At 42.8% G+C, this 13453-nt stretch overlaps 1 protein-coding gene across 13 annotated transcripts in view; it reads left to right on the forward strand.

Annotated features, from left to right (window-relative positions):
* PTPRM (protein tyrosine phosphatase receptor type M) overlaps positions 1–13453 on the forward strand; it is an 884286-nt gene that overhangs the window by 397110 nt on the left and 473723 nt on the right. For all 13 annotated transcript variants that reach the window (XM_089305325.1, XM_089305326.1, XM_089305318.1 and 10 more), the window contains 2 exons: positions 4298–4472; positions 12009–12302. In XM_089305325.1, coding sequence (XP_089161451.1) covers positions 4298–4472; positions 12009–12302 — 469 coding nt within the window. The remainder of the gene's footprint in view (positions 1–4297; positions 4473–12008; positions 12303–13453) is intronic.

Here is a 13453-nt window from a genome sequence, read left to right on the forward strand (position 1 = left end):
TTTGTGTATTACATTGCATTGACCCATTCTTCTGTTGATGGAAAACTTGACTGTTATCCATCCTTTGGCTATTTTAAATAATATAAGTAGCAGTTTTATCCCCTGTTTTCAGTTCTTTGGGTTCACACACATAATGGCTGGGTAATAACAATAATTCTGGGTTTAGCATTTTGAAGAATTGCTAAGCTGTTTTCCACAGGGACTGTATTATCCCCACCAGCAATGCACAAACATTCCAATTTCTTCATATCTTCACCACACTTGTTGTTTTCTTTCTCTCTCTCTCTCTCTCTCTCTCTTTTTTTTTTTTTTTTTTTTTTTTTTTTTTTTGAGGAGGGGAAGAAATAGTACCTAATTTACTGGTTGTGAACTGCTATCTCATTGTGGTTTTGATTTGTATTCCCTTAATGGCTAATGATATGATGTGAAACCTCTTTTTGTTTTGCTTATTGGCCATTTATAAGAGTATATCTTCTTTGGAAAGGTGTCTGTTTAAATCATTTATCTATTTTTTTGAATTGTTTCTTTTTTGTTGTTGTTGAGTTATAGGACTTTTTTTAATACATTCTGGGTCTTAATCCCTTTTCAGCTATTTGCAAACATTGCCACAAAAACCTTTTTGATAAAGTGAAAAAAAATTACTTGTTTTTGTTGTCTCTGATTTCGGCATCATATTTGAGAAATCATTTCCAAATCCAAGCTCATAAAAATTTTTCCTGTGTTTTCTTCCCAGTGATTTATGGTTTTAGCTTGCAAGTTTAGGTGTTTTATCTGTTTTGAAATTATTTTTGCCTATGGTTCATGGTAAAAGTCCAACAACAGTCTTCTGCACGTGGATTTCCAGCTCACCCAGCATCATTTGTTGAAATGACTGGCCTTTCTTTATTGAATGGTCTTGGACTCTTGTCGAAAAGCACTGGGATCTATTTGTTAGGGTTTGTTTCAGGGATTTCTATTCTGCTGAATTGGTTTATGTCTTCCCTCAGGCTAATATTACTCTATCCTTTTGATTCCTGGCGCTTTGTGGTAAGATTTGAAGTTGAGAAGTGTGGCTCCTCCAACTTTGTACTTTCATTTTGGCTACAGTTACACTTTTTGGATAGAACTCTTGGCGTAAGATCCAACAGCACCTTGTAGATTTGTTGTGCACCTCTGACAAATCAGAATGCAGTGCTACTGTTCTCCCCATTTGCTCCATGCACTGTGTGTTGTGATAATTGCCTCATCTGTCTGTTTTCCTATCCAAATGATCAATTCAATTCGGTAAAGGGTTGTTCTTTTAACTCCATGTTCCCTCATATGATAGAGTGTGTGTCTCACAAAACATAGTCACTGAGAAATGGTTGAATGAATGCTTGAATACATGCACATGGAATTATTTAATATAAAATAACCTCTAGATTTAAGCAAGATGTATGAGTTGGTTTTGGTATGTGGATACTAACATGGAATGACACTAGTTAGCACTTGGTTTCTCCTCCTAATACATATCTCTCATGAAAGTGAATCTAGTTTTCTATGTGGTCAACAGTGTGGAATTTGTAAAAAGGCTCATTCCAGGACTGGCATTGTGGCACAGTGGATCAAGTTCCTGCTTGTGACGCCAGCATCCCACATCAGAGTACTGGTTCAAGTCCTGGCTATTCTATTTCCAATCCAGCCCCCTGCTAATGCCCCTGGGAGGCAGCAGAATATGGCCTACATACTTGGACCTCTGTCCCACCCCCTACTGTGGGAAACTCAGAGTTACTGGCCCAGCCCTGGCTGTAGTGGCCAATTTGGGGAGTAACCAGCAAATGGGAGATATTGTCTCCCTCTTTCCCTTTCTCTCTCTGCCTTTCAAATAAATAAATAAATAAATAACCTTCAAAAAGACTGATGCCTTAATAAGTAAATGAGTTGATAACCATTTGGCATGCCTGCTGGTATTGTTCATAAAAAACAAAGCCTAGAAATGTGACATCTGCCTTTCTTTAATGTTTCATTCACTTTCCCACAGAATCCATAGGTTAGCACTTTTCTTCAGTCTGAGAAAAAGACAAAGTTAATTGTATACAGAAGTACGTCCCAGGTTTAGCCCTAGTGGGAGAATCGGATTGATGACTTTGTGGGAGGGGTGTTAGAGACTGAGCATGTGCCGTACAGAGAGGAAGGCTACCTCCTGTTGTATTAATTAGCAGAGCTAAAATTTGTTATGTTGCATTTGTTTACTTATTTATGCTTTCTGGGAGATCAAATTTAAGGCATTTGGCAACACACACACATGCTAGACATATATGAGACTTCATCTTCTGACTTATGACTTTTGAAGCTATAAACAAGACTGCCTTTATAGATGACATTAAGGATATTGTTGGTGGAACTCTTCTTTCCCCCACCTGATGTTTCCTTCCATGTGGTGGGAACTCTGCTAGTGTAGCACTGGCTTCTCACTGCCTAAGCAGGAGCAGCCTGGGAGGAAGCCTTGAGCGTGCGTTGCCCACCCTTCTGTGGGGAGCCTCCTGCCTTTGGGAACCCTGTGCCTCCAGCCTGTGAGTTTCATAGCAGCTCCCAACAGGCGGGAGGCCTTGTGGCTTTCTAGTGCAGCCTGTGACTGGGTGGGTCAGTCTTTCTAGCTTTGTGCTTCTGTGTCAGCAAGCCCATTGTTCTGTACACTTGGCCATATTCTACAGTCTCAGCGTTATCAGTCAGAGGTAACCTTTTGACAGTTTTCCTGCCTTTCTCCTTGCATTCACTGCCAAGTTGATCTGAAGCTTGTGTGGGGCTGCATGATGCCTATGCCAGAGTCCTTGCAGATGTCTCTAATTTCTCATAACAGCGCTGAAAGTCCCATCATCTCCTCTCCACAGATAGAGAAAGTAGGGCCCTATGAAGGTTGTCACTTGAGTGATCACGTGAAACTGGGACTTAGGATCTGTGACAATGAAGACATGACGGTACTTTAAAGTCCTTTGCAGCATACAAAGCGCCAGACAATTCAGATGAGTTGAATTCCTTTGCAGCCTGGCGCTTCCATAGCCACCGATGCAAACATTTTAATGAGGCCTGCCAATCCGTGAATGCACAGGAGTCTGCCCACCTCCCCAGGCTCCACTGGCAGCCTTGAAGTCATCCAAGCCCGCAGCTCTTTCTCGCCATCTTGGACTTCCTGTACTGTTCCCTGTGATGTGAATGCTCTTTCCCTCCCATCTTCCTGCTGTGCCCGGCTCCTTCCACTTCCTCCGCAGCTCTCAGCTCACATTTCGCTTCTTCAGGCTAGCCTCTCACAGCCCTCGTGTCTGCCGTTGCTTCACATCATGGTCTCCACCAGCTGTGTGATGTCCCTGTTGCTGCCATTCCTGATTATGCATTCATTTCAAGCCAGCACCCCTCCACCCTTGGGAGCTGGGTGTCTTGATGCTGTCATAGTATGTGGTTGGCATCCTGAGTGTGGTTTCTAGGTGAATGGTAGGCATATGGCTTGGCATCATGCAGTAGCCTTGAGGGCTTTGTCCTTTGCTGTCTGCTGATGTTTACAAATGGCATGGTAAAGATCACTTCTTCCCTGATAATCATAGGCTCCCCTTGAGGGTTTACTCTACTGGCAGCATAGAATGGATTTCCAAGTGTTTATCACTTAAAGGCTCATTAGTATATGGGGATAATAAAAGACAAAACTGCCCCCGCTGTGGAGCCTGCTCTATGGCTTTCTGGGACTGTGAGCATAGTGGGCAACTGCACCCTAACGCTTCAGTATTAGCTGGTATTACTAAAAGTCGACTTCTGTTTGGGTTCTGTGTGTAGATGAAGAATGTCATAAACTTGGACTAGTCCTCCAGGTTTACTCAGTAGGAAATATGCTGGTACCTAATGTATATTTTAAAGTTATTCTTGATAAATTGTTTGTTCATTTATAAAATGAGGTCAGTAGTATGGTAGTAGGTGAGTTAAGAAGGTTTCCTAACCGAGCTAGAAAAAATAAGATAAAGTGTTGTGAAATGACCAAATGCCAATAGTTTAGGAGCAAAATAAATGATTTTCCCAAATGCCCTTTCCCTCCCTCTGTTGAACTAATTTAATATAATTAATATCTCAAAGGCGCAAAACCAAGACATTGCTGTAGACTTAAGTGTCGATCATGGCACAGTTTCTCTTCCTTGGCCAGCTGTGCGGTTGGAACAACTGCCCACAGGCAGCAAATAAGTGAACCAAGATCTGCGTGAAAATCATGCTGGTAATATTCCGTCAGGTGTCTCACTGTTCCAATGTTGCGGCTGATGCAGCTTCTCTCTGTCCTCCCCACCCCCACCGATTTCAGGGCATCGATGTGCGCGACGCTCCCCTGAAGGAAATAAAGGTGACTAGTTCCCGAAGATTCATAGCTTCATTTAATGTGGTGAATACAACAAAACGGGATGCTGGGAAGTACCGCTGCATGATTCGCACCGAAGGAGGTGTTGGGATATCCAACTATGCGGAATTGGTAGTTAAAGGTATTTAATGTGTTTTTATACCCTGAAATAGTCTATTAAAATAGATATGTTAGGTGGTTGTTAGTTCATTATTTGTTTAAAGCTCACACTTATCCTTGTTGGTTTCTGAACAGTAGTTTGGTGACAGGCGATATTGATGGATTGCATTCTGCTTACAAATTTTGCACGTGAGCAATATCTGAAAAATATGTGTTATTTATGTTGCTTTAGTTGCATGCAAAGCAATGAATATGCTCTTGGCAAGGTCTTCTGCCAGCTCTATATACAGAGATTACAACCTATAAATTTTTTAAGGAATGAAATTTTTTTACTGATAGAAAATCACTTAAAATGCAAATATTCACCAGCCATGGTGTTTATGATAGCAGGTTGGTTAATAAAATGAAGCAGTGTCAGTATAAAAATGCTCAGTCATATCACACAAGCCATATTGATAATGCCGTGTTAACATTCATAATGTTCCAGTTTGTTTCTATTACTATATTTTACAGGACTGAAAAATTGAGTCGTTATATTCCAGAAGGTGGGGGATGAGGGGAAAATGAGAGGGAAAATAAGTTTCCTTTTGCATGTTTAATTCTTTATTGTGGGCTGAGGAGTTTACAGTATTAGCTGTGAAGGCAGTTTTTGGTCCCAGACAGAATCATTTGGACTTTTAGATGTACCACGAGGCATTTTTAGACAACTTTGGCAGGAGTTCTCTTAGGAGAATGGAACAACTCCTGATTTTTTTTTAACATTTCCCCTGCCGTTGTTAAATACACAGCGTGTCCCTGTGTGTTAAATACAGAGCTCTTTCTTTTTTTCAGTACATTGCTCTATGCAGCCAACTTTCAAGACCAGCACTGGGTTCAAATCCCAGAACCGAATATGTGCACATGGGCCGTTGGCTCACACTCCCAATTCTTCTGTTTCTTCCTGTGCTCCATAGATATAATGACGTTACCTACCTGGTAGGGCTGCCAGGAGGATCAAGTGCAAGGTGAATCTGTGTGGCACATAGAACAGTGTATGGAGTGAGCAGCACATGTCACAGCCATGACCAGGAGGACAGTCATGATCTTACTCTCTGATCCAGTTGACTGCTGGTCTTCATTTGGGAATGCATGTCAGAGCTACCCTTCCAGACTGATGAGTTTATCTATATGTCTATCTTGAGAGAGGGACAGGAGACAAGAGACAGAGCACTCCTCTGTTGATTCGCTCCCCAGTTGCCCACAACTGGTGGAACAGGGGCGGGAGTCCGCAAGTCTCCCACGTGAGTGATAAGAACTCAATCACAGGGGACATCACCACTGCCTCCCAGGCCCCCTGCTGTGGCACATGGACATCTTAACCGCCAGGCTAAATGCCCACTCACATCCATTTTGAAACTACAGATGAGGGGCCGGTGCTGTGGTGCAGCGGGTTAACGCCCTGGCCTGCAGTGCCAGCATCCCATATGGGGGCCTGTTCTAGTCCCAGCTGCTCTTCTTCCAGTCCTGCTCTCTGCTGTGGCCTGGAAAAGCAGAATAAGATGGCCCAGGTCCTTGGGCCCCTGCACCCATGTGGGAGACCTGGAAGAAGCTCCTGGCTCCTGGCTGCACAGCTTCGACCATTGCAGCCATCTAGGGAGTGAACCAGCGGATGGAAGACCTCTCTGTCTCTGCCTCTCTCTGTAACACTGTCTTTCAAATAAATAAAATAAATCTTTTTAAAAAAACCCTACAGATGCTTGCACACCTCTCCTTCCTTGTGTCTCCCCACTATACCATACAGAACAGAATCCCCAGGGGACACACCTTCCAGTATGCAACCTGTAAGTGTTTTGGGCATATGCTTCTGCTATGAGATTCCTACTACCAATATTAGTCACGCGTTGTTTAGAAGAGAAAACCCTTGGCTTAATATTAATTCTCAAGAATCATTTATTTACAGAAATGACAGATATTCAGTGTGAGGAATCTAGTTGAATAATGTATTTTGCCACATTAAATTATTAGGTGCTTTGGGTTACAGTGAAACATAAACTGGTCTGGTTGACTAATATTTGGATTTTGGTGTAATGTTTTCAACAAAACAAAAATTCTTCACAGTAATACACACCGTGCACTGTTGAAAACTCTTTGTGATTATTTTTTTCTTTTCTGATTTATAATTGCTCTGAGGTGCCTTTAAAAAGGTCATGGAAAGTAGAATTGAAAGATAGCTTTAATTTGATGCAAAGAAATGTTAAAATCTACACATGCTTGTTTCATACTGTGGATTTTCCATGAACCTGGTGAAGAACCCTTGTCTTCGGCTTCACCAAGACCAGCCAGCACCCACGTTATTAAGGCATCCTGCTTCCTGCTCAGTGTGATGTACAAATCTAATAGCTGCTCCTAAAATTGCCTTTGTGGAAAAGTTAATTTGTTGGGAGTTATAAGTAAAACAGTACAAACGAAAGTACACAGAACGAATGAGTTCTTACTCAGATTTTTGTGCCACACTTCCTGTCTTGTGGCAGTATAGTCAGATCTTGGCTCAGTGTGGTAAAAACATCCAGCATCTCTTTCCATCTCTGCACACTGCCAAAGCAGTAACAATCTGCATGCAGTTAGGACTCAAATCTGAAGTTTGACTTCTCCCCCCATTTACGACTTTATAGCCATATTCTGTACGTGTGTGTGTGTGTATTTAGTTTATTAAGTGAGATAGCATGCTGGATTCTAGTAATTTAACACAGTTATTATCTTGAGACAATTACTTTAAGTTATACAACAATATTTTCAGGCTACTTACTATAATTTAACAATTTTCTGTGTGCCATGCAATATTTAGTGTGCTGATGTGTTTGCAAATAGGAAAAACTAAAGTCTGTGGTGATTATACATCAATTTCATGCCAGCCTTATTCCCCTTGCCAATAAAACTCATATCATTTAATTGTGTAACTATTGTTCCTGTCTTTATTCATGCCTACCACTGTTTTTGGTAACCAAGCACATAATGTATTTTATGTAACCTTCACAATGTATGTATGTAGGCATATATAACAATTCCATACTTAAGTATGTGAGAGAATATATTTTGTAGCAATACCATATTTAATGGTATGTGAGATATAAAAGCCTATATATTGACACACATGTATCAGGAAATCATATATGTGTACTTTTCTTTAAAAAAAATTTTATTTATTTATTTGAAAGTCAGAGTTACACAGAGAGAGAAGAGGCAGAGAGAGAAAGGTCTTCTATCCGCTGGTTCACTCCCCAGATGGCCGCAATGGCTGGAGCTGTGCAGATCTGCAGCCAGGAGCCAGGAGCTTCTTCCAGGTCTCCCACGCAGGTGCAGGGACCCAAGGACTTGGGCCATCTTCTTATGCTTTCCCAGGCCGTAGCAGAGAGCTGGATGTGAAGTGGAGCAACCAGGACTCGAACTGGTGCCCATATGGGATGCCGGCACTGCAGGTGGTGCCTTTGCCCGCTATGCCACAGTGCCGGGCCACTCACATATGTGTGCTGATTAGAAATACTTATATATGTGCACATTTATATTTTATATATTTTATTACTGGCTTGATGTAGAATTGTTGTGGTCCTTAAATATTTTACTGCCAGCATTACAGCGTAGCATGTTAAGTCACCCCTCACAATGCCAACATCCTATATCTGAGCACCATTTCAAGTCCCAGCTGCCCTGCTTCTGATCCATCTCCTTCCTAATGCTCCTGGGAAAGCAGCAGATGATGGTCCAGATTCTTAGACCCCTGAAACCCACATGAGAGGCTGGAATGGAGTCCCAGACTCCTGACTTTGGCCTAGCCCAGTGCACGCCTTGCAGCTGTTTGGGTAGTGAACCAACATACAGAAGATCTCTCTCTGTCTCTCCCTCTCTATATCAGTTTGTCTTTCAAATAGATGAAATAAATAAATCATTTAAGAAAGAAAATACTTTCAATTGCTTTCTGTCACTTAATTGAAATCCTTCCCCCTTTTATTTTCTCTCCCTCCCTTCCTTTCCTTTAGGAAAATTGGTTCACAATTTAAATATTGACTTACTCTTGTACTGATTCTCACATAAACCCAAAGTCTTTTTTAATGTCTGTCTCAACTGATCCCAGTTTCTATTTGAATCTTTCTTTTGATTTGATATGAAAAGTATATAAGTTCTTTTTTTAAAAAAAAAGATTTTATTTACTTATTTGAGAGGTAGAGTTGCAGGCAGAGAGAGTGAGAAACAGAGACAGGTCTTCCATCTAATGGTTCACTATCCGAATGGCTGCAACAGCCAGTGCCAGGCTGATCCAAAGTCAGGAGCCAGGAGCTTCTTCTGGGTCTCCCATATGGATGAAGGGGCTCAAGCGCTTGTGCTATCCTCTATTGCTTTCCCAGGCCATATCCAGAGAACTGGGATTAGAAGTAGGGCAGCCAGGACTTGAACCGGTGCCCAAAAGGGATGCTGGCACCACAGGTGGAAGCTTAGCCTACTACACCACTGTGCCAGCCCCACTAAGTACTTTTCTTAATGGGGAATTGATACAGAAAATATCCTCAGGGCCAGAAACTGTGGATGCCTTAAGTGCTGACATCCCATATGGGCGCCGGTTCCAGTCATGGCTGCTCCTCTTCCGATCCAGCTCTCTGCTATGGCCTGGGATAGCAGTGGAAGATGGCCCAAGTCCTTGGGCCCCTGCACCCATGTGGGAGACCCGGGGGAGGCTACTGGCTCCTGCCTTCAGAAAGGTGCTGCTCTGGCCATTGCGGCCATCTGGGGAGTGAACCAGCGGATGGAAGACCTCTCTCTCTCTGTTTCTACCTCTCTCTGTAACTCTGTCATTCAAATAAATAAAGCAAATCTTTTTGTTTTAAAGTAAATATCCTCAAGATAAAAATACATTAAAGCTGTGTTTATTTTTAGTTACTAGTAACAGTGTCCCAAATGAGTGGGTACATGTGCCACCTTTTGTGACCTTGCCCCTGAGCTGTAGCAGTTCAACAACCCTTGCTTGCAACTTAAAATACTCAACTTCTGTTTCAGCGCAGCTACATAAACGCTTTAGGATGCACTATACAAGGCCTGTCTCTTTTTTTTTTTTTTTTTTTTTTTTTTTTTTTTTTGACAGGCAGAGTGGACAGTGAGAGAGAGAGACAGAGAGAGAAAGGTCTTCCTTTGCCGCTGGTTCACCCTCCAATGGCCGCCGCTGCAGCCGGCGCACCGCGCTGATCCTGGCAGGAGCCAGGAGCCAGGTGCTTTTCCTGGTCTCCCATGGGGTGCAGGGCCCAAGCACCTGGGCCATCCTCCACTGCACTCCCTGGCCATAGCAGAGAGCTGGCCTGGAAGAGGGGCAACCGGGACAGAATCCGGCGCCCCAACCGGGACTAGAACCCGGTGTGCCGGCGCCGCAAGGTGGAGGATTAGCCTATTGAGCCACGGCGCCGGCTTACAAGGCCTGTCTCTTGTCTCGTGTCAGGGAACTACCCACTGACATACATGATTTAAATCCAAACTATTTAAAGAAATGAAGAACAAGCACACAGTTTCAGTTTATAAACAATACAAACAATATTTAAGGAGTTTACATTGTTTGTAGTCCCTTAAATAAACATCATTCAAAATTTGATGTCTTAATTTTAGCACACTCTAATGAGATTCTCCAAGCTGTTTTTAAAAACCGGTAGAAATGATCACTCCTTGAATTTAAAAAACAACAAAGATCACAACTGGATGTAGCAGGTTTCTTACTAGTCTGGGAATCAGCCTGGTAAATCTCAGCTGGTGCTAGCTTCCCTGAGGTCCTATTCAGCAGGCAACATGGCTGCAATCCATGAGTTGGGTCTACCATGCAAGAGGGCAGGAGAAATTGCAACAAGGATGTCAGCATATGCCAAGGGTAGGATATAGCAAGCATTGTTTTCCATGCACTTGTATGAGCAAAATGAGTTAAAAAAAAGAAACATGCTAGAAATGCATGAATCACCTGTGGAAGTGTTCTAGAAAAAAATCACACAAGACTTTGTTTTTCTGAACTGATGCTTCATTGAAGTAGAAATGTTGTTTTGTTCTATGATCTCATTTATCACTTGTGGTACCATGCACAGTGACATCAGTGTATGGAATACCTTTGGTGCTTGGAGAATTATTCAAGCAGCATGTAACTAATAGACTGGGAATATTGTTCATGATAAAATGTGCCTTTTTTTTAAAGGTTTATTTATTATTTGAGTGGTTGAGTTATAGACAGAGCAAGGGAGAGACAGAGAAAGATCTTCTATCTACTGGTTCACTCCCCAAGTGGCTGCAACAGCTGGAGCTGAGCCAATCTGAGGCAAAGAGCCAGGAGCTTCTTCTAGGTCTCCCATGAGGGTGTAGGGACCCAAGCACTAGGACCATCTGCCACTGCCTTCCCAGACTGTAAGCAGAGAGCTGGATCAGAAGAGGAGCAGGTGGGACACGAACCAGCACCCATGTGGGATGCTGGCGCTGCAGGCAGAGGCTTAGCCTACTATACCACAGTGCTGGCCCCAACATTGTCTATCTTCTCAGGCAATAATGTGGAGTAAGAATCCATCTTAGGGTATAAACAATGAAAGGGACTTTCTTAGGCTGTAATGTATGTTTCTGCTGGATTCTTAGAGCTTTATCAAGCTGTCCATAGCTTGTTCTTGGTTTCCAAGCTTTCCTTTCTACTCACAGTTCCCTGAGCTGCACTGCGGTGAACTTTATCATCCAGAGTGCTCAGTTCTCCTGTAGTTCAATGAGGCCATTGTGGTAATTTTGGGGAAATGAATTGTACAAATGCATTTATAATGAGATAAACTATAACTTCAACACTGTTTTGAATGTGATGATGAGAATGTCTGATGATTTTGTAGATATTTCCAATGAGTCAGTTGACAGTGGAATGCTTCCTAGACCTTATAATTTGCCACATGAGGGAGCTTCTACCAGTTACTTTTTTTTAAAGATTTATTTATTTATTTGAAAGTCAGAGTAACAGAGAGAGAGAGAAGTTTCCATCCAATGGTTCACTTCCCAGTTGGCTTGCAATGGCATGAGCTATGCTGATCTGAAGCCAGGAGCCAGGAGCTTCTTCTGGGTCTCCCACATGGTTGCAGGGGCCCAAGGACCTGGGCCATCTTCTGCTTTCCCAGACTGTAGTAGAGAGCTGGCTCAGAAGTGGAACAACCAGGACTCGAACCGGCACCCATATAGGATGCCGGCACTGCAGGCAGAGGCTTTACCCACTTTGCCACCGAGCCAGTCCCCACCAGTTACTTTTAATAAGAAAGAAAAAAAATCCTTAGATGTCTCTGTAGCTGTCTGAGCAAATGTTGTGTCCTGAGACCAGGGAGGGGCATACCTACCTGAACAAATTATGGTTTGAAATCTCATTTGTCTCACAGTGTTGGGCATTGTGAAAACATTTATCATTATGCTTTTTCTTATTAGGTCTTCATCAATTCATTCCTGAAATTTTAAGTGGTGTACATTTTAATAAGTGCTGCCTATTTAGCTCTGTTAATGCCAAAGTAAAAGCATCCTAAAGATGGCTCTCTGGTCTGCCTTTCAGAGCCACCTGTTCCCATTGCCCCACCCCAGCTGGCCTCTGTGGGAGCAACCTACCTGTGGATTCAGCTCAACGCCAACTCCATCAACGGAGACGGGCCCATCGTGGCCCGCGAGGTGGAGTACTGCACAGCCAGTGGGAGCTGGAACGACCGGCAGCCTGTGGATTCCACCAGTTATAAAATTGGGCACCTTGACCCAGACACAGAATATGAGATTAGTGTGCTCCTCACCAGGCCAGGGGAAGGTGGCACCGGGTCTCCTGGGCCAGCTCTCAGGACAAGAACCAAGTGTGCTGGTGAGTATGGAAACCTGAGACTAATTGTCAAGGTCTCCCCTAGGCATTGACTGGCAGTGCTGGGTTCAGCCACGGACTCACATCTGTTCCCCACCTCTGTCCACATCTTATCTACAAACAGAAATTTTCCATAGCCTGAGAACGAATGGTAGATTCCCAGGTCTGATATCTCTCAGCTTGCCTCTACCTCTTTTTCCTATTCTTACTTAAGGCCTTGCTCCAAGTTCCACATGGTTCATACAAAAATGGGCCCTGACATTCACAGAAATGGATTACTTTGATGATTTCCACTAACAGGTCTACCCTTGCTTCAGGCCCCTTGGTTTTATGTTCACAGTCAATATACTTGTAACCTAGAGGGACATGGAACAGTAGATCCCATCTTAGAGATAGCTTTCAGCTAGCTGTGTTTTAATTGATGACTGTTTAATAGAGGGGCTGCTGGCCAATGACATGGGGCCATGGATAACACAAGTGGGTTGTGGTTGCATGCCTCTTTTAGGTCCTTGTATTGTGAAGTTCTCATTGTGCAATTTAAATACACGGATACTCTCTGGAGAGGGACATATAAAGTCATACGACAATGAAAACCTGAAGAAGCCCCCCCATTAGAAGTCATGGTGTTGTTCCTATATAACAACACTCTGGTAGGGAGGAGAGAGAAATAATGCATTGGGACACTGAATTGTTCTTTTGTCATGTACATAAAAGGATCCTCTCATGTTGAATTGTGTGTTGAGGTGAGGAGATTCCATAACTCTTGATGAATATGTTTCATTTCATTTTTAGGTTCTAAGAATATAGTCACCCCTCCCCTACCATACCCACAGGTTCTGTATTTGCAGATTCAAACTATCACAGATTGAAAACATTTTTTAGAAAATGGGTCAATACTGAATAAATGAATACTTTTTTATCCTTGTCATTATTCCCTAAACAATTCATTGTAACAACTTCTTATGTAACACTGATATTGTGTTAGGTAAGAAATGTAGAAATAAAGTAAATGGGAGGATGTGTGTAGGTTCTATACAGGTACTATGCCATTTTTTTTTTGACAGGCAGAGTTAGACAGTGAGAGAGAGAGAGACAGAGAGAAAGGTCTTCCTTCCATTGGTTCACCCCCCAAATGGCTGCTACCGCTGGTGTGC

Source organism: Oryctolagus cuniculus, chromosome 10 (genome assembly GCF_051225735.1).
Source record: "Oryctolagus cuniculus isolate XC-2025 breed Fujian yellow rabbit chromosome 10, ASM5122573v1, whole genome shotgun sequence".
NCBI classification, from domain to species: domain Eukaryota; kingdom Metazoa; phylum Chordata; class Mammalia; order Lagomorpha; family Leporidae; genus Oryctolagus; species Oryctolagus cuniculus.